Source organism: Clinocottus analis, unplaced genomic scaffold (genome assembly GCF_023055335.1).
Source record: "Clinocottus analis isolate CAN_PGR_092001 unplaced genomic scaffold, fCliAna1.0.p SCAF_14, whole genome shotgun sequence".
Lineage (NCBI taxonomy): Eukaryota > Metazoa > Chordata > Actinopteri > Perciformes > Cottidae > Clinocottus > Clinocottus analis.
The window spans coordinates 7,178,624-7,204,627 of NW_027175865.1; the positions used below are offsets into that span (position 1 = coordinate 7,178,624).

The 26,004-nt window shown below is 40.0% G+C and overlaps 1 protein-coding gene across 5 annotated transcripts in view; it reads left to right on the forward strand.

The window, feature by feature from the left end:
- Positions 1–26,004, forward strand: part of csmd3b (CUB and Sushi multiple domains 3b) — a 297,260-nt gene that overhangs the window by 252,768 nt on the left and 18,488 nt on the right. For 2 of the 5 annotated variants that reach the window (XM_068575849.1, XM_068575853.1), the window contains exons 45-58: positions 538–715; positions 4,221–4,366; positions 7,931–8,011; positions 8,482–8,595; positions 8,732–8,920; positions 9,278–9,436; positions 12,588–12,776; positions 13,778–13,963; positions 14,758–14,952; positions 15,462–15,635; positions 17,392–17,565; positions 20,837–21,022; positions 21,705–21,890; positions 22,289–22,462. In XM_068575849.1, the coding sequence (XP_068431950.1) occupies positions 538–715; positions 4,221–4,366; positions 7,931–8,011; positions 8,482–8,595; positions 8,732–8,920; positions 9,278–9,436; positions 12,588–12,776; positions 13,778–13,963; positions 14,758–14,952; positions 15,462–15,635; positions 17,392–17,565; positions 20,837–21,022; positions 21,705–21,890; positions 22,289–22,462 (2,331 nt within the window). The remainder of the gene's footprint in view (positions 1–537; positions 716–4,220; positions 4,367–7,930; positions 8,012–8,481; positions 8,596–8,731; positions 8,921–9,277; positions 9,437–12,587; positions 12,777–13,777; positions 13,964–14,757; positions 14,953–15,461; positions 15,636–17,391; positions 17,566–20,836; positions 21,023–21,704; positions 21,891–22,288; positions 22,463–26,004) is intronic. The other 3 variants (XM_068575850.1, XM_068575851.1, XM_068575852.1) reach the window with 3 other exon arrangements.

Below are 26,004 nucleotides of genomic sequence, written 5' to 3' on the forward strand. Positions count from 1 at the left end.
AAATAAATATGTTCCTTTGTAAATTGAATGAATGAGAGAACAATAATTAAAAGGGATTATAGAATAAATCAGGAGGACAACAGAGAAGTGTCCGGCACATTGTTATTATACATTTTCAGCCATGAATTCATATCATTAAATGGTATTATTCTAACTTTATGACAAGTAACTGCACAATGATCCAATTTGTATTCTTTATTCTTTATTTTACGGCTAGACTTTACAGCACTAACTCTCATTCAAAGACCCTTAATTTAGAAAACTGTAAATATTCCGTCTCAAAGCTCTCATCCACTCTAACATCACACCCCTGATGAGTAACATCTGCACTCCCGAGGAATACCTGTGCTGCAGAACTGAAATAAAACTGTAATGACAATTTATTAAAGGTATTAAGGTGTTATCCAGTGGTCATTACGTGACTAAGAGAGACGTGTTCTCTCTCAGTCATCCAGATAATTACTAAAGCTTCACAATGGTAATACTAATTTGCTGGTAATTTATTAAGTGTAATGTTGTTAATATTCTGTCTCACAGCTCTCTGTGGTGGCAACATAACATCCTTAAATGGAACCATTTACTCCCCTGGTCACCCCGAGGAATATCCCAACTTCCAGGACTGCGTGTGGAGTGTGAGAGTTCCTCCTGGACACGGCATTTACATCAACTTTACTGTACTGAGCACTGAGCCCATATATGACTACATTACCGTCTGGTAAGTGTTTATTTAATTTACTTTGTTTTTCCACATCTTTACTGCACGTCTTAACTAAAAACGTTTATTCTCAGTGTGAGCTATTGCTTCATCAAACTGTATTTCACTTGAGTTGACTCTAATTTGTAATACATATGTGTAGAACTTCTGCTCCACACCATCTCTCTCACACAGGATGTCATGCTCTTTAACATCTCTTCAGAGCTGGCCTCTAATTGGCTAAAATTCTTGCAAGGGTTACTATGACTACAGACATCACTCCTTGAATATAAAGCTCCTCTGACATAAATTCCTTCTTGTCATGTTTTAACCGTCTCTCTTTACCCATACGTCTCTCTTCCCTTCCCTCAGCACCTCACGATATCTCCAAGTCTCAGTTGGCCCTATATGTAATATACAACTCATCTTTCTCTCACCCCCTGCACAGCCTTGACTTCTCTCCATTATTCTTCTGAGGGGAGTGCAGCCATTGGCCACAGCAGACATTTTGTCAATGCACCACGTTTAAACAGTGCTTAGATACCCTGTTACATCGTTATCTGCAGGTGCACGGCGGAAGCAGAACCATAATTAGGCTGTACAATCTATTTCTATCATTGCCATGTTGCTGCCCTTCTCTATAGCTACAGCTTGTTTCCTATAAATAGACGGCAGGGTGCAGCATCAACAGTTTAGGAACGTCACCTGGCATACAGACATGGAGAGGCAGGGCGAGACAGGAAACAACACAACAACCGCAGTGTGAAACGTGGTTTGCTGCTGATACATTTCCCTGTATTTTTAGACTAACACAGAAGGACCAAATGTCTGTCTTGTACTTTTTGTTAGTCTGTCATGATGTAAGCTCTGTCAACCTTCCAGATTTTCAGGTTTGGCTGTTTCCACAGCTTTTAGGAAGCTCTTTAAACTTATTATAACAATACAACTCTGTTATCTATTTAGAAAGTACAGCACAGTGCACCTATTCCTGACACGTACCTGGATAACCCACAAGTGTCCAACACCGACTATATCAAAGCATTACTTTAATCGTCTTCTTTCTCCAGAGAAGGACCAATACACTAATAAATGTAACACTGGAAGCTAAAAACAGTCCTTATTCTCCCTGAATAAATTATCTCACCAGGGGACCTGAGGTCACTTCCAATGTCTTCACTTAAGTTTGGCTTCCCTTTGGAAAAACTTTACTTCAGGAGGTTTTAAATTAGATGCAAATAAATCCAAAGGTAATGTCTGGCCCCAACCTCTGTCAAGTTAACAGCATGCTGCAGAAGCATTACTATGACATGTTGTCATCACTAAGTTGAAACAATTTCAGTCAATCAACAGTTAACAACAGATGCAATTAAAGATTAGTCATCTGTCTGTTGCACTATCGCTTGTTATTTTTAAACGTTCCATAAATCTTGAATCCCCCCCCTACAAATTATTAGCTAACTTAAGCCTTTGACATTTGATTAGTTGTCTATTTGTCCTTTTTCATTTCCATGAGCCATCCTCAGATTATTTGTATTGTCCGACCAATGATCCAAGAGCCAAATAATACGAATACACTATATTGAGTGGGCGACTGTGGCTCAGTTATAGAGTTTATCAGTGGTAATCATTCTTCAAACAGAGCACCGGTGGTTCAATCCCCGGCTCCGCTAGTCCCAATCGGTGTGTCCTTGGGCTTGACACCCGCATATGATAGTCCTGATGGGCTGATGGAACCTTACATTGTAGCCCATAGTGTAGGAATGGAGGTGAATGACATGTGTTATAAAAGTGTTTTAAGTGGTAGAAACTAGAAAAGCGCTTTCCCACTCTATTTACCACTTACTATATAATAAGGAATAATTGAATCCTCCTCAACCTAGAGAATGTTTGACATTTTTACTTAATTTCAACAATCAATCAGTTCCACGCTACTAGATTGTGAAAAACCGAAACATATGAACCATCATATTGTATTCAAACACATTTGACATTAGAGAACTGCTTCTTTTTAGCTGCACAGCGTTGTAGTTGCTTCAAATATAATGAAAGTCCAACATGTTTTCCACAACAAAGTGATGAGGGTTGTTTAAATCCCTTCACTGCGTGGATGTACTATATGCAGCCTGCCTGTGCCACACCACCATACTGCTGAGCCAGGTGCTGTCCACCCACGGACAACCCTGTGAATTCCATGAATTGGTCGCACAGCGTGTTCCTGACCCCGGTGTCAGTTGGAAATGGTGGACAAAGAGAAGACAGCAATCACACGCAAACACGCAGTGAACAACTCACAATCTCAGTCACACAGCCACAAAGTTGGCTCCCTGTAGAGAGCACAGTGTCAGTGGTAAAGGTGTGATTTTCACAGCGGTCTTCTTAGTCCAGAGCCGGCCGACCTGCCAGTCAGTTAGTCTGCTAATTGGTCTCATACTGGGAGGCTTACAGCAGGATTCCATTATCAGCATTATAATACATGTCACAGGGTGTTACCTTGTGCTACTTCACACACCAAAGCCTTCTCTGTGCTCTATACGTCGCCACGATGTGCTCATAAGTGTTAGTGTGCGTTAGCGTCAGCAATAATCATCACTGGAAAGCAGCGAATGAAAGCTCTCTGAACCACTCAGTGTGAATCAGCGCAGGGGATGATTCCTTACGTAACCTGACAGGTATAATTGGCCTCATCCAAAAACACTTAACACCAGGAAATAATCAGTCCATTTAGCTTCATGATGATACTTTTTAATCACTGATAATGAGCCCCCTGGTTAGTTCCAGTCTGACAGCTGGTGGGTCAGCCATTAAGGGTGAAATATGCTCACGACATTGCACAGGGAGCCTGACCTGCAAGTTGACAGATATCTTCCTGTCTGCCTTCTGTGGTAATTGTGTAACTTTTCACAAATGCCAGGCCAATATTAGTGGGTAAACTAAAGCCAAGTCTAGAACAGGGCTACCATTTGTTATTCTTATGAACTGACGACATTTCAATCAATATTTATGAACTTGAGCGTCCCAAAGCAAGAATAAGGGAGCCAGGACTTTGAAATGTGTTGTCGTCAAGAAAGAAAAAGGAGCCACTCTTCTGTAAGTACGGCGGAATCTGAGTTTGTGCAGGTTTTATGTCTAAATGATCTTCGTGACATTGTTGTTAGGATTGTTTGGAGAGGGAAGATGAGCCCACAGCCATGCACAATCACTCTGGGCGCCGGCACTTTGTCACACAATGTCCGACTCCATTCACAGTCAATGGAGCAGCTCCAGGTTTTGCCTCATCAATGTCGTAAAGTCTCCTCTATCTTTGTTTGTAGCCTCGGAGAAACCATTTCTTGGTAACAAGTAGCTATTTAACTGTCAGAGATGACGGCAATAACTTACTCGAATTGTGTTTTAGGTTGACTTTTCTTCCCCATTGTTCTATAAAGAAAGACCACGTCTACTCGCTTATGGATATTTAGTCACTGAGCACCCCCTTTGTAACACAAGATTTCTCTACGCGTGTGTGTCTTTTTTTGCTTCTTTGTAGGGATGGTCCAGACCAATCATCTCCTCAGATTGGCCAGTTTAGTGGGAACACAGCTTTGGAGTCTGTCTACTCAACTTCCAACATCATCCTCATCAAATTCCACTCTGACTTCTCCGGAGCCGGCTTCTTTGTCTTAAGCTACCACGGTGAGACACAAGCGACATAATTCATTTTGTCACAGAGCTAGTGATAGAAACATTTAATTGAGTTTATTCACTTAGAATACTATATTTCCATTAACATCCTCTGCAGGTGGTTTTGTTGTCCCGAAGTAGCAGGAAACCTATCATGTTATCATTAGTTGCAGCTGCAGTGATGGCATCGATCTGTTTGTTCTTGTGTCCGACTCTCTTCAACTTCATCATCATTACGTTCCACTCAGACCTGCTTCCTTTGACTTATTCTGACTCACAAAGTTTTGGTCTGTCACTGGAAGTTTTCACTCTGATTGAAGCGGCCATCTTGGTCACATTGACCACAGAAATAATATATTAGTCACATTGGTGCTATTGATGGTTTTCATAATCATGGCTACATTTCACAGCTTTTGTCAATATGATTACATCTTTTAGTGTACGTAGATTTTAATGCCACTACTACTGTTACATGTATAACCAATAACTGTAAATGATAGCAATTAATCCTTTAGATTAGTGATCAATGCAAGAGAAAGAAAAAATATTTGCCATTGCCATAAGCAATTTATAAATGTCTCTGTTGTTATAAGGAAAAGTAGCTTTGCACAAAGAAAACAATAATTGCAAAACTCTAAGTGACCAAAAGTTTAGACTATGAACATCTGAATGCTAAACAGTAGACACACTGTACTGTTGGTGAGCAGAGTGTTCAATCTTTCTTTGTTTGCATTTTTGGGGGGTATTTAGCAGGAGCTTTTCTTTTGTCGGGAAAAGAAAGTAGTCCAAAGTTGGTTTGTCACAAAGAAGGAAAAAAAAAAATCACTGAAAAGTTTATTAGCCTGTGATTAAACAGCAACCTTTTATTGTCACCGCTGTTTGTCTCCAGTTCCAATTATCTTTGTTCAAGATAATTATGTTATAAATACTGAAATTACTTTAAATCAGAAAAGAAAAACCTGACACAATCTATAGATAAATACACATTGCGATATTAACACTTCTTTCATTTATTTGTTTTAATTAGTAGTCATCATGTAAATAAGTCACCATTCAAAAGTCATATTTTTACAAGAAAATAATATAAAAATTATAAGAGGGAAGATGTTCACATAAAGTCTTCCCTCCAAAGCGTTGTGGAGATTGTATTTTTGCTGGTCTTGAGCTGCTCTTTCTCCATGTCAAAACTGTCTATGCCATTCAACTTTTCATTTCATTTCAATCTTTTTGCTGTGGTCCTTCAGTGCACTTTGATTTCCTTTTGTTTCTAAACTGCAGTTTAAGATGAAAACCCTGAACCCCCCAATGGCAATTGTCTCTTTTCCTGTTCCGCCTGTCTGCCTGCAAACTTCAATCTTTAGACTCTTTGGCCTTTCATTCTGTATCCATCCACTGTCAGGTGGAAACATTTAACTCCATGATTTTACCTCTTTTCTATGACTCATCATACTTTTTTGTGCTGACCATATACACTCAATTATTTCAAATAATGGCTAAAATGTGCACACTATCCAACTGATAATGTATTTTATTGTGTTATACAGTAACTTGCATACATGTAAGAAACATATCACAGTTAGGAGCAGGGTTGTTTGTTATCTCCGCTGTTTATAATTAAGAGTTTGTCTCAGCTTTAGATGCTGTGCCCCTTCATTACAATTTGTGTACTGTTTAGTGTTTGCAGTAATGTGGAAATCTCAACAATTTAATCATAAACAAAAAGATAGCGGGGAAGAATAGTTGCAGATGAACCTCATGTCTTAAAAGCCATCATAATGCATTATCATCAAACAAAAAAATAATGAACAAAACGTTTTATTTAGGCCATGCAAGGTTTTTACCACTCAGCCAAGAAATGCTGCTTTTATTTCTCATCGTCGTCAGAAGGTTCCTGAAAATTAGCATTTTTGAGATAAAGGCTTGATTTGACAGAATGGCTTCTAATGAGTCTCACGCTTTTTACCCTTCACAACACATTCAGTCATATGTGTGCATATCTCCCGCCCTCTCCCCCGTGAAGCTTCTATTCGCTTCTTCTCAAAAGTTTCTGCTCAGTGCTCTTTAGTGAAAACATGTCAAGTTTTTTTTTTTTTTTCTTGGAACAGGCTTTCCTTTTTCAGGCAGATATCACGTTGTTAATGAATTTTGGTTGGCAGGATTTAACTGTCAGCTGTCACATTCACTAAGGAACAGTACCCTAAAGTTTATTTCCCATCTCTGCTTTAATGGTGGATGCACGAAAGAGAGTGACAGGGGAGGATGGTTCAGAGGGAGAGAGGGTGACATGTATGGCAGTGGTTGTGAGCATTGTTTTGCCACTTCTGTTTTATTCGACATCACAACAAGAAAACAAGAAAGACGAAGAAAAAGAGAGTGAGAGGTACAATAGGTAACCACAAGGAGAGCGAGCGGAAATCCCTATATGATAGTATCGAGATGATTTGAGTGTTGAGAAATACAGTAAGAATAAGCACCAACACCGGCAGAGTTTCTTCAGCAGGAGGTTGTCAAAGTAAGAGACAAAGTTTCAACGTGTCTTCTTCAACGTCCTTCAGTGACGCAACCAAATGTCACAGTTTGCATCAGAGACCGCAGCTGAAGTGCAGTTCTGATTTGAAATGCCAAAGCAAGCTTCAATCCACTGTCTGAAGATGTTTATCCAGGTCATTGTCCGTCTATTTATTTATCTCTGGGTCAAAGTTCTGAATGCCAGTGCCTCCACGCGTGGAAGGAGACCATGCACTGGTGGATAATGTTGTCATGGAAAGGAGACTGAGAAAGTCAATGCGACATGAATGTGGAAGTGGCTATAAAAAAAATGGTCTTGAAGCTTAGTGAGATCAATGACTGCTCACAGTGATCCTCTCCTCTTACGCAGAGCAGCACGGAGTTGCTGCACACGCACACACACACACAGAAACATGCACATGCTCAGACACGCACACAAGGCCACAAGGCTTTGATATGCATGAGAGCAGCAGATACTATTGGCAGGTCTCATTTTCATAGTCAATTTCATCCTGACTTATAGCCCTCAGCCCTTTCTCCCTCTCTCTTTAGTCCTCCCCTCTGTCTCTTTCTGTCTGTCTATATCCCCCCCCTCCCTTCTCTCTCTCCCCCTCTCTGTTAGTGAGTGATCTATGGTCATGCAGTAATATTGATTACAGCCCTCAGCTCAGGAGTGTGAAGGCAGTTCCTTTTTGTATGATTCAAGGCAGTGCTGTTTCTATGTAGCTGGTCTGTTTTTGATTCTGTGCTTTGCTGACCTGACCGCCTGCATTTCGAAAGTGAAGTTAAACTGAGACAAGCAAGATGAAATGAAACAGACGACAGGTTGGTTTTCCTAAAGATGATTCATGGGGCCAGTCGTTACACCCACAGACAACTGGAAAGCTTACGCATTAGTGCAGGTGAAATCTACATTAAAAAGGTGACTTCTTGCTAGTTTCTAAACAGTAGAAACCCCCCCTCCCATCTTTGTTGAGCTTTGGTTTACAGACTACATTTCCTCTCACATTCTTTCATGTTGTCTCTCTGTCCTCTCTCCCCACCTCTGTTGTGTGTCTGTTCTCCTAGCCTACCAATTAAGGGTTTGCCAGCCTCCTCCAGAAGTGACCAACGCTGACATGCTGATGGAAGATGGCGAATTGGAGATCGGTGAGTTTTCTGTCTGCCTCCAGACATGCCAATATGATAGAGGAAGCCAACTTGAGAACTAATATCACCTTGTCCATAATGGATGTCATACTTTTTATTAACATCTGATGCTCATTTTAAGACAGAGTTCATGCCAAAATCATGCTATACTTTATTGTAAATTCACTTTACATTCAATCTCATAATGATCCACTTTGCATAGTAGTGGAGGAAGTATTAAAATCCTGTATCTTGCGAGACCACAACATAAATACTACTTTACAACTAACAAGTCCTGCATTGGAAATGTTACTCCAGTAGAATTGCATGAGAGTCATTAACAAAAATGTTATTAATTCATCACAACTAAAAGCAGTGAATTGGACACAGACAGTCGACTGCAGGAGAGATCAAGCACGATGTTTCCTTCTCGCTGCTTCAATTTCGCTTTCTAGACACTGTCATAATTCATACTCTTTATGTGCGTACAGGTGACGTCATCAGGTACAGATGCCAACCTGGTTTCTCATTGGTTGGCAGTGAGATTCTAACATGTCGCCTTGGAGAAAGACTGCAGATGGATGCAGCACCTCCAACATGCCAAGGTTTGTAAACACATCAATACGGGACGTCTTTTTGATTCCTTTTCTAAATAATTTAAGTCCAAAACATTAAGAAAAAACAATGGTGCAGACTCGTTCAACGTTAACATTTTTTTCTCCCTTTGTTTTCTGTCCATAGTCCAATGCCCTGCGCATGATGTGCGATATGACTCGTCAGGTGTCATCCTGAGTCCCGGTTGGCCGGAAAGCTACCCCAACCTCCAAATGTGTTCGTGGAGCATCACCGTAGAAAAGGGATACAATGTCACCATAACCTTTGAAAGTTTTCACACGGAAAGAGAGTTTGACGTGTTGGAGATTTTTGATGGTAAAAAATTTACATAAGCTCTCGAAAGCACACACACTGACAGTATCGTTAGAATTCAGATAAGAAGTGAATTATTTCTTAGAACCTTATGTGAGCGCGCGCACACACACACACACACACACACAGACACACACACACACACACACACACAGACACACACACACACACACACACACACACACACACACACAGATACTGTTTCCTCAAAGGTATTAAGGTCTTATGGGAAACTGGACAAACATTTAAAGCTACAAATATACAAAGTACCAAAATAGAACAAATCACAGTTTATTTAAACTGTCTCGTTCTTTCTTTTTCCTCCTCTTTTTCCTCTCACTTTGTTTCGATCTCTCACAGGTCCATCACCCAACAGTCCCACTCTGGCAACTCTGAGCGGAGACCTGCCAGCACCCTTTAACCTCACGACCTCCGGTCACCAGTTCCTGGTCCGCTGGTCTTCGGACCATGGCACAAACAAGAAAGGCTTCAAAATTCGCTATGTTGGTGAGTACCAAAGTATGTATCCCAACTTTATTTTACTACTACTTTATATCATCATAACGCATGGATATAAGAGACAGACAGAAAGACTCTGAGTGAAAGAGCACATGAAGGAGTTGTTCAACGTATAGAGAAAGTTGTGTTGATTGAGAAAGTTTCTCAATTTGTGATTTGTTAAAGACAAAAGAGTAGTTATCAAGAACAGGGGAAACTATGAGCAGGTCAATGAAAGCAAAGTAAATAAAATATGTATTGTGACATTCACATGCAATTTGTTTCTCCACCATCAGCATACTTTTCCACCTCACTTCTGTCTGTCTCCTAAAGCAGTTTACTAAAGTGCATTATGGTTAACTGTTGTTCATTCAAGGAAAGCTTCATGAGCGCAGATGCTGTTTCAAAGCAATCTGCATTTAGTCTTTCACCTGTGCCTGCTAAGTATAACTTTAGACTGTTGGGCATTAAGCACCTTCACTTGGGTAATGAGGCTTGAGTGCTTTATTCAAGGGCATTTTTTGACATTTAAGGGGTGGATACTGTATTACCTGTTCGGTTTGCGTTTTCACTTCATACTGTGTAGTCAGAAGGCTGCTTCTTTAACCTTTAAACCACCAATGGTCTGGATGATGAATTATATGCTGAATAATAACAGAAAAGCCTCCCAGGACTCTCGCACTCAGTAACCTTCTTTGGTCACTGTGATTAATGTGAGCATCTGCAAGGAGTATTAACCATATGTCAGAAGCCTACTAATACTATGCTTCAATTTCACTATTGTTTTTTATTTTACTTGGACAATCAGGCTAGTTTGTGACAGCTTCCGCCTGCTCTTACTGTAAGAACACAAAACAGGCTCACAAAGTAAACAATGTAGTTCTCACGTTATAATGAAAGTTTTCTCATTATTACGTCACATCGTCCTTCTTTGTTTTAAGAAAAAAATACTTGTCACTATAACAAGATACACAGGTATATTATGATATAAAACCCATGTCCAATTGAAGCAGCAGTTTAATACCATGAATCGTAAAACTACTAGAAAGGGAAGGAGCCTGAACTGGATCTAATGAGATGTTGTCAGCTGGCTGCTTTGCCGACAGTACATGTCGGTTCAATGATACCAGCCGAGAGCTCTAATTAGAAATCACTGACAAACTATTGCCGGCACTGATTCTGTGTTTCTGACCGAAGTAAAACAGAGTAAAAGGAACAAAACTCTCTTACTAACTCTTAAAGGCACTGCAGCTGTTCAAGAAAGAAAGATTGTTGATATTTGAACTCAACAACCAACAAAATACCCCCTTCCAGAGTAGCCATTCCTTTTCAACTGCCTGTTTGTTTCTACATCCATGGCTTCTCCTCTGTCCTGTGCAAGAGCCGCCGGTTGCTGATTGGCTGGAATGGCGCGTGGCTCGGTCAGGGTCACGCTGTTTGTTTCCCATTTCCGGAGCCAGGGCTGTGTATGAGTACTGGATTTTTTTTAGCTAGCGGACCGTGAGGAGGTATTCGCTGAATTTGAAAAAAAAAGTGTTTTGGTTACTTTGCTACTGGGCCAGTGACAGACCAGAGGGACATTTAAAGGGCATATTCTATTAAATTAGGCCAGTTAAGAACTTGTGTTTAGGCCTTTGTCCAATGTGAAGAGATACAGACCAGGCAAGTTGTCCAAGTCAACATCTAACTGGACCCTGGCCTGAGTTATCTTTATATGCTATGTCTGAGGAACATAATGTGGTAACTGTCATAGAAAATATACTGACAGCATTGTAGAAGGACTTTTATCTACTGATACAAACACAGACAGAGAGAGATAAATCTATAACAAATAGACTTTACTTAACTTGTTGACATGGGGTGTTTGTGTTTGTAGCAGGACTCCCTTTTGTTTTGCCAACAGCTACCAATATAGTCTGAAGTGAAGCATTAATATTTCTTAGTGTAAAGATATTTCATTAAATTGCACAATGCCATTGACTTGTAGGCTCTGTCTGTTCTGGTATGTCTGATACCTACTGTAACTCTACTCATGGATTGGTTGACTATAATGCTCTGCCAGTACATTATTATTATTTGTTTTATTCAGCGTTTAAACAGCATGTTTGGTATATCTAATTTGCACTTCTGCGAAGGTTTAATTACTGTTTATCAAGGTAATTAATAGTTCTGCTGACGGAACTTTTGTTTAGTTTGTTTTCACAAGTGTTTTGATGTATATTACTTGAAGAGATGACATACTACTCCCTCTCATGCCTCTAATAGCCCTGTTTAAAATGCATAATCAAAGCCATAATTGTGATCTGCAGAAATTGTAAATCACTCACAAACGGGATGCATTTGCCATTTGTTCATTTTGGCTGTGCCTCCTATTGTGTCATAAATACAACAGATATTCAGAGTATTGAGAGTTTTTACGAAATGATCACTTCAAGCCAACAATAACGACGGGTATGTTACATACGTTCCTCTAGAACCAGACTGAACTTGCGCATGCACACTAAACTGAGTACTTAAAACTAACACATAAACCTGGCAAGTAAGACTTAATTACAGGGCTGTTAACGATATTATGATATTATGATATTGTACACAATACACAATATGTTTATTACTGCATTGATCTGAATGGTCTTCTGGATTAAGTAACAACATAATAATCCAATAATATGGTGACAACTTAGTACTGTTAGCTTTGGCATGGTTATAGAATAGAACTGGGTAGCAGTATTTAAAAGTAGCGGTCGCACTTTCTGCCCATGTATTAATTAAAGTGTTATTATGGGTTACTCTAAGTGGCCATTAAGTGGTCAACTATGGGAGTTTTAAAACATGATGACCTTACATATAAATGTTATTGCATTCCTTCCTGCCTTATAAGTATTATGTTTTAAAATGTTTGACCTTGTATAATGCTTAATAGTCTGTTATTATTGTTGTTATGAATATGTGGGAGTGTTTATAACTGTAACTATACAGTTCTATCAGAGATCATGTATTTTTAGTATGCCTAAAATACATTATAGTCATGGGCTACATAGAAAGTTACCAAAGTAAATCTTTGCCTTGTTAACTTTCTACTTCCTGTCTAGTGAAGCAGGAAGGCAGTGAAGCACCGCATGTAAAGTTATTTAAAAAATGTGTTTCTTTAATTGTGTTTCTTCCACTCCAGCTTTGTACTGCTCGACCCCAGACTCTCCGCTCCACGGCTCCATCTCCTCTCAGAGTGGCGGCCATGTTAACAGCGTGGTGCGCTGGGCTTGTGACCGTGGTTACCGACTTATAGGCAACGCCACAGCAACCTGCCGCCGCACGTCCCTCGGCTACCACGCATGGGACTCCCCTGTACCTGCGTGTCAAGGTGTGTTTGTTCGTCTGTGCGTTGCATGTGTGTATACTCGAAGCGAAGCTGAACTGAAGTATTTTGTGTGTGTTGTTGATTCGTATTAAAAAACAGTCATTTGCAGGCATGCAACGCAGAGTGAGTTCACGGGTGTAAAGAGGAAGTTTTACTAGTTACAAAGTGAAAAGTGACAGATTAAATACTGTAATATCACAGCCCATTTATGTGAAATGCTAATGAAATAATTTTGAGGCCACGACAGATTTGACATTCAAGTAGGTTTGTTGTTAACTTGACTTGTAGCTAATGTAGCTAACACTGAGTGTCTGAATAAACATAGGGTATAACTATAGCAAAGTGTTTTGTTATGCTCCACATATTACATATTAAAGTGAGAGAAATGTCAGATGCAATCTTCATATAAAGGGGCTTGTGAATGCCGCATATAATTGATGTCCCAGAAAGAAAAAAAATTACATATTATTTCTTGTTACGGTTTGCAGTAACAAATTCTTTGTCTTTCTTTCTCTTTAAAAGTGCATTTTTAGATCGTACTGCAGCAATCTGTTTTACAAAGGCTAGATGGCTATCGTTATGTTGCACTTACTTTTTTTCCCCCACACACCAAATGACTGCATGAAGTCCCAGTTCGTAGCTGGTATTGATAGAAAGTCAAATGAAGGATGTATAGCAGATTGTCGACGCTGTGTAATTACACGGTGAAGTGCTCTACAAACCAGTCTATTTTAAACCAGTATGGACTGTAAAGCAGCAATTTCAGCAAGATGGATGTATTTTGTTGGAACTGAACATCAAGCGTCTGTTGACTTTATATTTTTAGTTTGATGGCTTAATTGAAGAAACTATGTGAGCTTGTTTCCAAATGCACAATAGACAGCATTTCAAACAAAGTACACATCAAACCTACCTACTGACAGACATAACTGTGCATTGGGACTTTCTGTGTGTGTCTGTTCGGATGTTGTCTTCATAAACACTGCGTATCTGTCCTCCCATAGCTGTCTCATGCGGGGCACCCAAGGCGCCGATAAATGGCGGCGTTTTAACAGCCGACTACTCCGTCGGAACGAGAGTTTCCTATTTTTGTAACGACGGGTTCAGACTCTCCAGCAAAGAACTGACGTCAGCCATCTGTCAGCCTGATGGCACATGGAGCAACCACAATAAGATCCCACGGTGTTCTGGTTAGTAACGCATACATGTCAGCAGAATATCAACAGTATAAATACCAAAACTGGTAGTATGACAAATAGGGACATTTTTATAGCACTGTATGAATGTGTACAAGGAGGTTTCAGGATAATTAAAAAAAAACACAAATATATAGAGCTGGAGTGCATAACTTTTACATATAAATCTGTCAAATTCAAGCCCTTGCCAAATGAGTTCACACAATGCTAATTGGCCTATCGCTGCCATGGGAAGCTCTCTGTGTTTTGCAACTGTGGTTTCTGATGTCTATGGCAACAATTTCCACAATGGCGCATGAATGCCTGTAGGTGACCTCGCTGCACTGGCAACATTTGTGTTTTTATTCCTTCCCCTTTTTGTTTTTTTATCTGGAACCAGCGCTCTAGCAACTTGTCTCCTTCATAGGATTTTCCGATATAGATTCCAACCTTACTTTACAACTATTGAGCTGCTGCTCCCTCGGTGTGGTCTCTCCATAAAGGCAATTACTCTAACTAAGGGGGATACAAACCTTTTGCTCTCTAGCTTTAATATAAATACTGGCATGTTGTATCAACAACAATAAGACAATCATCTCATGATTGGATGGATATACTACAACATATAATTACCGCTACGCGTGTTATGTCAATTAAGTACTTCTCTTTGCATCTGTGTGTTATCTTACAGTGGCTTGGCCCCACTCTCAGGGGCTTTATAATATCTGACACTATTTTAAAATAGTGATTGTGTTATTTAAATGTTTAAATGTTATTTAACTTCCTCCTCACACTCTCTGTCTCTGTAGTGGTGGTGTGTTCCAGCATCGGGTCATTTTCTTTAGAGCACGGCCGCTGGAGGATTGTCAACGGCTCACATTACGAATACCGAACTCGCATAGTGTTCACCTGCGACCCAGGATACTACAGATTGGGCCCCGCTCACATCCAGTGTTTACCAACTGGTGTGTGGAGCTGGAGAAATGAGAGGCCGCACTGCCAGGGTGAGTAGCAAAGACGTATGAGGGCTTTATGACGACTGCTACCCAAAAACTATTTCACTTATGACTATACTGGCCATTCATATTCAATTGACGGATATGAGATTCATATAAATCTTCTCATCATACTCTTCACTAAAAAGCAAACCAAACGCTCTCACCTTATTTTCAGATTATTTCATGAATACATTTTGTAAAACTGAAAGATAAAAAAATGATTCACTGTAAATGGAAATCCTTCCATTCTTCATCACCATTCTCAACATAGAAAGTGTCGTTTTGACATTCTCGTCATCATTTTTTTTTTGACATCAGGAGATTCCTTGACATTTTGAATCTGTTATTTTTCCTTAAAGTATTCGGTGACATTTGAAAAACTACCGTTATTTTCTTCAATTTCTAGTGTAGAAAAAGTGCAGCCGCCAACAGCAGCATTCCTCACTATAACCAAAGAGCTCTACGAACTACTCAAATAACTAAAAATAACTAAATTGTCTGCTTGTGTTTTCCAGTTATATCTTGCGGTGAGCTGCCATCTCCACCCAGTGGGAAGAAGATTGGTACTCAGACAACATTTGGTGCTACGGCCATCTTCACCTGCGATGCTGGCTTCATGCTGGTGGGGTCAGCGGTCAGAGAGTGCTTGTCATCTGGGCTTTGGAGTGGATTGGAAACACGATGTTTTGGTACATAACTACTAGAGCTAGTAATGTATTCTATGTGTGTATTCTGTATATTGCAATATGTCTAGACGCTGTCATTTTCTGACTTAATGTTAAGGCTGAGAGGGTATATTCGGGATTTTAACGCACGCATTTACACACAAGTTGACCATTAGAAATGGAGTTTGAAAGCTGTGATTTTCAAGTCAATCTAATGAGGACAGGTTTCAAAGGTGGGCACTGCGGTGTCTCTGCCCTGCACCTCTTGTCTGGCTGCACAGCTGCTCCCCTCTGGCCTCGTCCACCTCACAAGTGAGACTATCACAAGCTTCTGCCGTGCACTAACCAAATTCAGTTTCTATGTTCTTTTTCCTCATAAATAAGCCAGAAAAAAACACAGCTACTTTCTTCTGTCAGTGTGCCAGCCAGAGGTAACAGATGTTATGACACGGTGCTGTCACTTCTCCATGAAGCCTCAGTAGAAACAGCGCTTCCCAGAATACTTCACAGGCTGAGGGGGATATGAGAAGCAATTTATAACGAAACAGTTCAATGAAACTTAACCTAGACTGATGAGGAGGCATGATTCTGTCAAAAAATAAATAGATAGATAGCCCTAAAAAAAAGTGATACGAACAGCATCTTCATTCAATAACTTTTCTTATTACTCTTCAAAACAAATCTGGCTTCACTGTACGTGTTTTGCTTATTTAAAACAAAACTAAAAGACGCAATACTAATATACTGTAATATTTCTTAAATCCCAAATCATAATTAACCTAGAAGAAAAGCAACAGTTTTTGAGTTAGACCTCAACATTACAATATTAATATGATTCAAACATGTAGGCTACATAACATGTAAATCAAGTTTACCTAAAACAATTTGCATAAGCACCTCTGGGATTTCACCTAATGAGGGAATAAAGAGGCCCACAAATCCTGTTTGGTTCGCTGTTACCAGGCATCGTTTGTTCTTTTCATGCACATGGACATTTTCCTTTTTAAAGTAGATGCTTTCTGAGGAATTGCAAAGAATCGTAACACAGCGGTGAACATGTTGCAGGGGTCAAGTGACCATCAGAACATTCATCAAAAATGTCCAAAGGTGATCCAATTTAAGACGGACCTCCTCAAATTTTGTAAGGATTGGAGTGCTTGTTGGTCTTCCACTTTGATGTTTCGTGGTGTGTGTTTGCTGAGAGCCACACACACACACATCTCCTAGACAGGATAAACCAAGTTTTCAAGCTGCCATTGCCTACTTTTACAGGCTGGCAAAAGGTTTCAGCAGATGTTTAACGATTGGCCCAAATAAAATATCCCATATGGAGGAAGCAAATTGTCTCCAAGGAAATGTTCAACCCTGAAGGTGTGTTTAAAACTCCCAGGCCTACTTAAAATGTTAGTGTTTTGCTGACATGGTCTTCATATCTTTGAAAATAACCCAGAGAATGCAGCTCATGGATGACTGTAAGGTTCAGTATAATTTTGAAAAAATTGCACACGACAGGACATTAGTTTAGAAATCACAGTCTACGCTCGTTATAGGAAAGCCAAGAACTGAAATAATAGGGGAAAGTTGCCAATCTCTCAAAGTTGACAAAATGTTCCTAATTTTCTCAAAGGTGTAACACATTCCCAAGCTAACCTGAGCCAACTTTCTAATTTAGGAACCTTTTTAGATTTCTAGCAAACAGTGTTGAAAGGGAGATGAGCCTCACGCCTCGTCTTAACCACCAGTAGTCTGTGTCCTCCTAATGTCTGCCTGTGTCTTTCAGCTGGTCACTGTGGAATCCCAGAAGGCATTGTGAACGGCCAGGTGATCGGAGAGAACTTCGGCTACCGTGATACGGTTGTGTATCAGTGTCTGCCCGGCTTTCGACTAATAGGCTCATCTGTTCGCATCTGTCTCCAAGACAACCAGTGGTCTGGACAGCTTCCCGTCTGCATATGTAAGGAGAACACAAAAGATTCACCTCCGATAACAAATGAACCGTAAACCCTCAACTACACTTGTTTGTCTCATGGACAACTTGTGGCTTCCGGTCTTGTCATCAAAATACAAACAAAGAATGAATGACATGTGTGTAATACTGAAACGTGATCAAATGGACAGTGGTGTGTGTTTGTGAATCAAATCAATAATCCTCTATATTTGTTTCCTGTTTATGCTGAAAACAAGTTATTAAATTATTTGCAACGAAAACTAGGCTTTGAGCATGCAAAGGAATGAAATAAATGGCTCTCAAATGTGGGGAACAAAGTGTATCTTGACGATGCTTGAATGGCATGGTGAGTTTTATATCTTCCACTCGCTGCTAAATACCCAATAGAGAAAATGGTCTATTTTCAAATAGAGGCCATTTGAGTATGAGTTTTTGATAAAGTACTCAGCATTTTCATGTTGGATGTTTCCTTTGTCTGTGCAGTTGCAGAATCAATATCATACATCTTACAAATCAGCTTGGAGGCATACTAATATTTAAAAAAAAGGCCCGATCTTTGACAAATTAAGATTTACAATGTGATATATTTGTAACCTGCCAAAAGAGGGAAATGATCTTGGTAACCATAGAAATAATTAAAAAAAGGTCTCCTGAACTTAACATGAATTGAAGTGTAACATGGTCATTGATAATGAAGGAGGAGCATAGTTAATATAGATGTTTACTTGATGTTTTTCTTGAATTGAATGCAAGTTGAGGTTGACTAAGTTGATGGAAAATAACAAAACAAGGGTGCAGCCTGATCGTTCATCAACAGAACACCTGAAGTAATATATTTTCAGTGATAACTAAATACATTTAGAACGTTTTCATTACGTTCATATGTTTTTTACCTTATTGTTTGCATTTTGATTGAAATACTTAGCATTTCAATCTTTAGTATTGTTATTAATGTTATAGCACTCACTATAAACTTTTTTTTTTTAAATCACTCGCTTGTAGCTCCACTCTCATTTTAATCTATGCAGCTGTCAGCACTGGATCTGTGCAGCTAAACTGCGCTTCACTGTAACGGCTCATGTTGGCTGTTTTAAAATTCCTCTGAACAGAAAGTGCCGTCCTGCTGTGGGTCTCGTTCTGTTAGCTGTTAGCTCTGTTTGCCAAACACACTGCAGGACTCTACTGCCCGCCAGCTGCTAACAGCTAACTAGCTCGCCTTCTGCCAACCCGAGAAGATGCACTCTGTTGTAGTCAGAGCTCGGTTTAGTTTGTCATATGCTGAGCTTCTTTAAAACCTGACAGAAACCCCCAAAAAATATTAAGCGGATCAATCTAGCAAGTATGTAAGTCTAGCTACCTTTAACAACGTTTACGAACACAGCCCCAATGTCTCTACCAAGGGAGTTTGTCTGGTAGAGCTGACAAACCTTTTTGTTCAAGAGTGATTACACATTGACTAAAGCCAGCAGATGTTTGTTTATATATATATATATATATATATATATATATATATATATATATAACATATATATATATATATATATACATATATATATATATATATATATATATATATATATATATATACATATATATATATGTTATATATATATATATATATATATATATATATATATATATATATATATATATATATATATATATCCCCTGGATGTTTTCACCCAATAGTCCGGTGGTTCTGCAGATTCCCACCAAAAGTCTTATATAAAGGGCCAGAGGACCCAACTGCCAGTATGGTCAGGATGAGATAAATAGCTGGGCTGGAGGATAAAGCAGAAGGCTCTGACATTTCCAGGCTACAGTAAAAATCTTCTAAAATTGGACCCTTACTGTGAGCATCCTGAACGTTTTCAGTCAGCAACTGGGCTTGGCTAAGATGGGGATGAGGACTGCCATCTCGAGCCAATTACAGGGGCCTTTTCCCGAAAGAGACAGTTCACTAAATTAAATCCATGTTTAAAAAGCGAAGGTGGTGACATAATGTCAGCATTTTTGGAGTAGCAGGGGCGTGATAGGGAGTTGAAATTGACAATGATTTTTTTTCTTTACTATGACGCCCTAAGAAAATGAAATGTTAAATATAAGGACTTTATATCAGACAATATGTTCTTGCATCTGTATGTGTGTTTGGGCATTGCATGCATCTGTGTCTATGTGTTTATGATAGTGTGTGTATCCGTTTGTGTATCTGGCTTTTCTGTGCTATGCTGTTTTTATTGAGGTTATTCATGCAGATGTTATTGAGGGAAATCATTTTACAGCCAAATTATACTGCAATTATGGAAATGAGAGGCTCTTGTTTAGAGACACAAACATAGAATGGTGATGAGACTCACAGGCTGATGATGTGGGTGTGTGTGTGTGTGTGTGTGTGTGTGTGTGCGTGTGTGTGTGTGTGTGTGTGTGTGTGTGTGTGTGCGTGTGTGTGTGTTCTGCAAGCAAACAAACTTCTGATTCCCTCTGATCAAGTCCAAAAGGCTTTGGCTTCTTCCCTTTCTCTCCTGCCTTCTTTTGTCATTATCAACTAGTCGAGAGTTCTCTCTTCTGCTCTATACTCTGTTTTCTCCTCTTCTCCGTTCACCTCTCCATCCATCTGGTCTGTCTTTCCTAATTTCTTTCCATTTGGTGAAACTGAGTGAGGGGCTTGTAGTAACTATGAACTGTCTGTTCACTCAAACATCAAAAAGCTATCGTCAGCGCAATGAGGACAAGGAACACACACACAAACTTCTAAGTAGCTCCAGCGAGTGAAGTTACCAGGATGAATACTTATGATGCACAATGGCAAACAGAGGACACTCGATGCTGACGCATAAGATTTGAAGACCCAATATTTCCAAGATAATAGCCCTAAATCCAGATACTAGCTAAGTCTTCTAGGTCATTTTATATTCTTATAAATATGTATGAATTGCTGAAAGACAAATCTGTGCTTCTCATGTTTTTTTGTGTGTGTTTTTTTTTCAAGACAAACAACCACACGGCCGTTGATTTTCATGTCTGCCTTAAAATCATGTTTCTGTGGCTTTCATATCAAGAGGACATTTGACAAAATTGTATGTTTTGAATGTAATTAATAAATTAGGCAATGGGTTATGAAAAGTCCAGAATATGTACAATGTATAAACAGGACATCAGCATAATCATTTGACGTGTGTCAATATGTCATGAGCAAGCTCAAAGTCGATGTTGTCATGAATGTCAAGAGAAATGTGCATTCAGGTTGATCCCATGATTCATTCTGTCTTCCCTCCAGCAATCAGCTGCGGCCATCCAGGAAGTCCCATATATGGCCGCACGGTGGGAAACGGCTTCAACCTCAACAATGTGGTCAGCTTCATTTGTAATAGGGGCTATGAAATGGAGGGGCCCGCACGGGCTCAGTGTCAGGCCAACCGCCAATGGAGCCACCCGCCCCCAACATGTAAAGGTGGGGAAAAAAGTTAAGTGTATTCACCCCTAACCTTATTTATCCCTAACCTTTAATACCACCTCACCGCAACTCTTTTCTTTATTTACTCTGAATGCGTTTTCCTGTAACAACCATCCCTCTTTGCCTCTACCCATTTCATTTCAGACCAATCACTCTTTTGAAGTTTAGGGTGGATTTAATACTCTACACTCCTCCTGGCTCCAGCCTCCTGCATGGGGAACTTTGTGTTTTCAGTGAAACATAAATCTCAAGCTCTGATTGTTCTCCAACAATCTCAGCAACAAGGGTAGCTTCCCTCACAAGTCCGTACACAAGCTGTCGGCGGTTTGCCCAGTTCACAGATTGAAGTGCCAGTAAATTGTGTAAAATTAAAAATGCAACATAACACTAGCAAGCCATTACACCTCATGGGTGCTGGATCCAGGGCACACAGACCTGCCTTCATCATGACATCACATAACATGTCCCATATGTATTCTTTTAAACACCAACCCTAATACGTTGTTCTGTCTCCACCACAACCTCCTTATTATGCCCCATATTATTTTATAGAGCTCTAATCCCAGTACAGAGCACTGGAAAAAGCAAGAGGGGGAAGATAAATAACCCTCACTGGTTCATGCCAAATAACACATGCTTTTCTCTCCTTTTGTGTATTTGTGCGTGTCCGTCTCTGTGTCTCTCTGTATAGTGGTCAATTGCTCTGATCCAGGTATCCCAGCCAACTCCATCCGCCAGAGTAAAATAGAGCATGGGAACTTTACCTTTGGCACTGTGGTTTTCTACGACTGTAACCCGGGGTATTACCTGTTTGGATCACCTGTACTGACATGTCAACCTACTGGCCAGTGGGACAAACCTCTACCTGAATGTATAGGTCAGTGTAATCCTGGTTTTTCTCTCTTTTGCCCTCAACGTGAATTGGACAAGAGATAGTTCAGTCGAGTGTTTGCTAAACCCCAGGCCCCTCAGTAACTGTTGCCAAGCCTATGATAATAACAATGATAACCACATGACGTTATCAGTTATGTTTTAAAGAATGAGTCCTTGATTTCAGACAGAAGAAGACAACAGCAGACTTCTCATCATTCCGGTTAATCATGTGTTCCTTAGCCTTGAAAGTAACACTCAGTTCTTGACAGACGTCACCGCACCTCGTCTCCCAAAGCTGTGTTTAGTTGAAACGAGCTGTCTATCCTTCCTTCATTCTCTCTTCCTCTCTCCCTCTCTCCCTCTCTCTCTCTCTCTCTCTCCCTCTCTTTTTTTGGTCTTTAGTTGTAGATTGTGGTCATCCCGGCTCTCCCCCTAACGGTGTGCTGAGTGGAGATAAGTTTACATTCGGTTCAACGGCTCGATACTCCTGTCTGGGTGGAAGACAGCTGAAAGGAGAATCATCCAGGACGTGTCAGCTCAACGGGATGTGGAGTGCCCCCATGCCCTTCTGCTCTGGTAACCATTTTTACCTTTATTGAATATACAGACTTTGAATTGCACCCTATCAGAATGAGAGATGGATGGATAGGAAATGGAGATGAAAGATGGCACGTTTAAAACATGTCAACTCAACCGAGTGTGAAGCACTTCATGCGTTAACATCCTGCAGGCACACTTTCTTAACCCCTTTGCCCTGAGCCGAAGGATAATGGGATGGATGGACGGATAGATAGATAGAGGGTAGGTTTGGCTCATGAAAAGAGAATATATCAGTTCCTCTCTGTTAAAAGGGTTGTGGAGCATAACCTTCCTCTACACCCACTTTAATCCTCAACTGTGGACTCTTTGCCATGTACCTTTCTGTTCTGCTAGTGTAAATTCAACTATTTGTAAACTTCACTTCGGTGTTATTTAGGAAAGTTTGAGGCTTTCTTCTTGTGATGATTCCCCCAAATGACTTTTTCACTCCTGATGGATCTGTGAACTGAGGGATATGAATAAAGATGGCGCAATGGTTGAAGGTTCTCCGAAGGTGATCTACAGTATTTTTCAACATGGACTCATATACCCACGCTTTACTTTCAAAGTAAGAAATGGGGACAATTTTTGAAATTGGTTCTGTATTGTAGGAGTAAACGGGCTGGAATACGATCGCTCTGGGCAACTCCTCAAAGTGAATATACGTTCGCTCAAAGAGCTTTTTTGCCACTCACAGGCTCAGACTGTTATTATAAGTGGCTGACAACATTACGTAAATGCCCTTCCAGAGAAATCCACTTCTGATTGCTTTTATTGTCATGTGACTTGTTGCCTGAAGACAGTGGCGGAAACTAAGGGTGTAAAGATTAACCAATATGCGTCGGAAAATTGATAAAAGAGTCTTAGATATGGCAACATCAATACAACACTCTAAATCCATCTCAGATTTTTCTCAGATTTCAATCGGCTAATTATCGATACGTCCTTGACAAACCGATAGAGTCCGAAAAACGTCCACTTGAGCAGCGCTTCATATATACTCTGTGTGTATGAGCTGAGCGAGAGAGAGAAAGAGAGCTTACAAGAGGAGTGTGCTTACAATGGCAGACCCGGGCCCACCTCCCCGCTCCATACAGAGAGGGTAAGCAGAGTGCATCACAGTTTTGGCTACCTTCTTTCGCTTGTTGGCTAAACATTACCAAGTGCTTATGCAGTAGTATCGCTATCTTAGTGTCCAATGCTACACTCATGTAGCAGCTAGCATGGTACAGATGGTGCGATTACAGTCTACGATGTGCCATGCTGTCAATGCTGTTAACGTTTTCTAGTTCTGGGCCATTGTCAGTGGAAGCAGTGATGTACATATGGACCATCGATGCACCGCTGTCATTATTCTGTACCCTGCTTTACAAAAGCTGATGTTCTCTTCTCCCTGCTGAATGTGCTGTTCATGCATACCTCCCCACTTTTTGAGCTGGATTGTCTCTCCAGACAGAAAGCCTCCTCACCTTCGGTCTTGTCTAAACAAACCGTTGAACTTATATGGTTCTCAGTGTGCTGGCTAAGGGGCGTGTTTATGGCACTCCGGACTGAGAGGCTCCCAGCTGCCGCTTATACAACAAACACATTCCAGACCCGTTGACTAAGAATTCATTGTTATTTACAGAAATTGCCTGGGGGAGACGCGGGGTGAGGGAGGGTAATAGTGTACGGAGCAGTGATTCATGGTTTTTACCTGGCAGGTCTGTAGCCAAGCCCTGCAGAGATAAGAGTTCAGCCCGTGGTCGAAGTGCTACGTCTGCAGTTCTGCCCCAGGACTGTTGATAAGCAAATGGCATTTCTGATGTATTGTTGGTTACTTTATTTCCAGGGGAATAATTAATAAACTACAAGGTACTGGGGTTACTTTGTCTAGACCTGAAGCCTTAAATATAATTCCTTGGTAATAGGAATGTCACAATATGAATAATATGTCACGATTATGCTGAGCAAAATAATTGCCTTCAAATGGCTCTAAATATACTGGAATCATTTCATCTTAGATTTTGTTAAGACACTATTTTGTTTGCATTACAGTTTGTGCACACGTCTTTTTGTATAAGAAGAATTGAACAATCTGAGACAAGTCAATTATAAAAGATAAGGTTGCTCTGCATAAACTAAGGATATACTTGAAACAAATTCTGAATCTGTTCTTTCTTACAGAATAATTCCTGTATTTTCTTTCACTTTTATGCTGTGATAGCGAGCTGGAAAGCTTTTTCAATTTCGTTCATTCAAGTATCAATTCACTACCATCAACTTATTGTGATTTTTTTTGTTTTTTCTCGATAAAACCTTATATTTTCCCATCTCTAATTGGGAACCGTTTGCCAGTCTTGGCGACTCAGATTATGCTCAGAGACCCATTTGAGACATGACTCCAAAAAAAATTGAGATTCATATTTAAAATGTGGTATTAAATACTATAAGTGTATTTACCAAAATAAAAAAAAAATGCATATTGTTTTTGGTTACTGCTGGCAAAGTGTGACTGCCACTTGAAAAAACAAGTTTTAAAAGAAACTAAATCATATTTAAATCTGATTACTGAGAAGGTCACATCCTCTATGTGTGTGTGTGCGTGTGTGTGTGTGTGTGTTTGTGTGTTGTGTTGTGTGCATGCGTGCGTGTGTAGATGCATGTGGGTGTGACCGATTAGTGGGTGTTCCAAAGTCACCTGAGGGAAACGACAGAAATGAGTTTTCGCAATGGAATGCAATAGAAACCTGACTGTCTTTTTATCTGTTCACAATCAGACGAAAAAAATGCATTCCCCGTTGCTTCACACAAACAATCTTTTAAAGACACATGATCATGAAACAATGCAGTGAAGGCGTATTTGTTCAGAAATCCTGAGGCATTGCAATCGATGTTATGTCATCATGTGTTGTGTGTGTAGCATGTATAGGCTCAGTTTTGCAGCACCCCTCTAGACATTTGCAGTATAGTACAAACCGAGCAAATGTGAAATTGGGTTATTTGTCAAAAGTATGAGGAAATTCTTATGGTTAATGGTTTTTGTTGCACACACTCGTCAATAACGGATGCGTATGGTGTGAGGAAATTTTAAATCACGTCAAATGTGGTTAAATATGCATTCTGTTTTATAGGCGCTGTCAAAACAAACTAATTAGTCCAGATATGACACATAAACCAATGAAAATTTGGCCCCGTTAGGCAATATTGAACAGAAATGTTTGGCTTATACATGTGGGTGACAATGTGTGCGTTTGTGTGTAGAAATGTGTGGTTGTTCCTAGGAGAGTGCTCTGTCTGTCAGGCAGAATTTGCTGACAAGGCAGCTCTGCAAGGGTAGAGTCAGAATCTCACACACGAACACACAAACTTGAACCCCTCAGGACACACACACACACAAATGCTCTGAAGGCAAACATACGCCCCTTGTCACCAACATATGTGTGCACTCCACTTCAATTTGTAAGCAGCCATGTCATGCTGAGAACCCTGAGAATAAAATATATTAAAACTGGAAACAAATATGCTCCCCACACTGCTCAGTTCACTTTACAATGTTA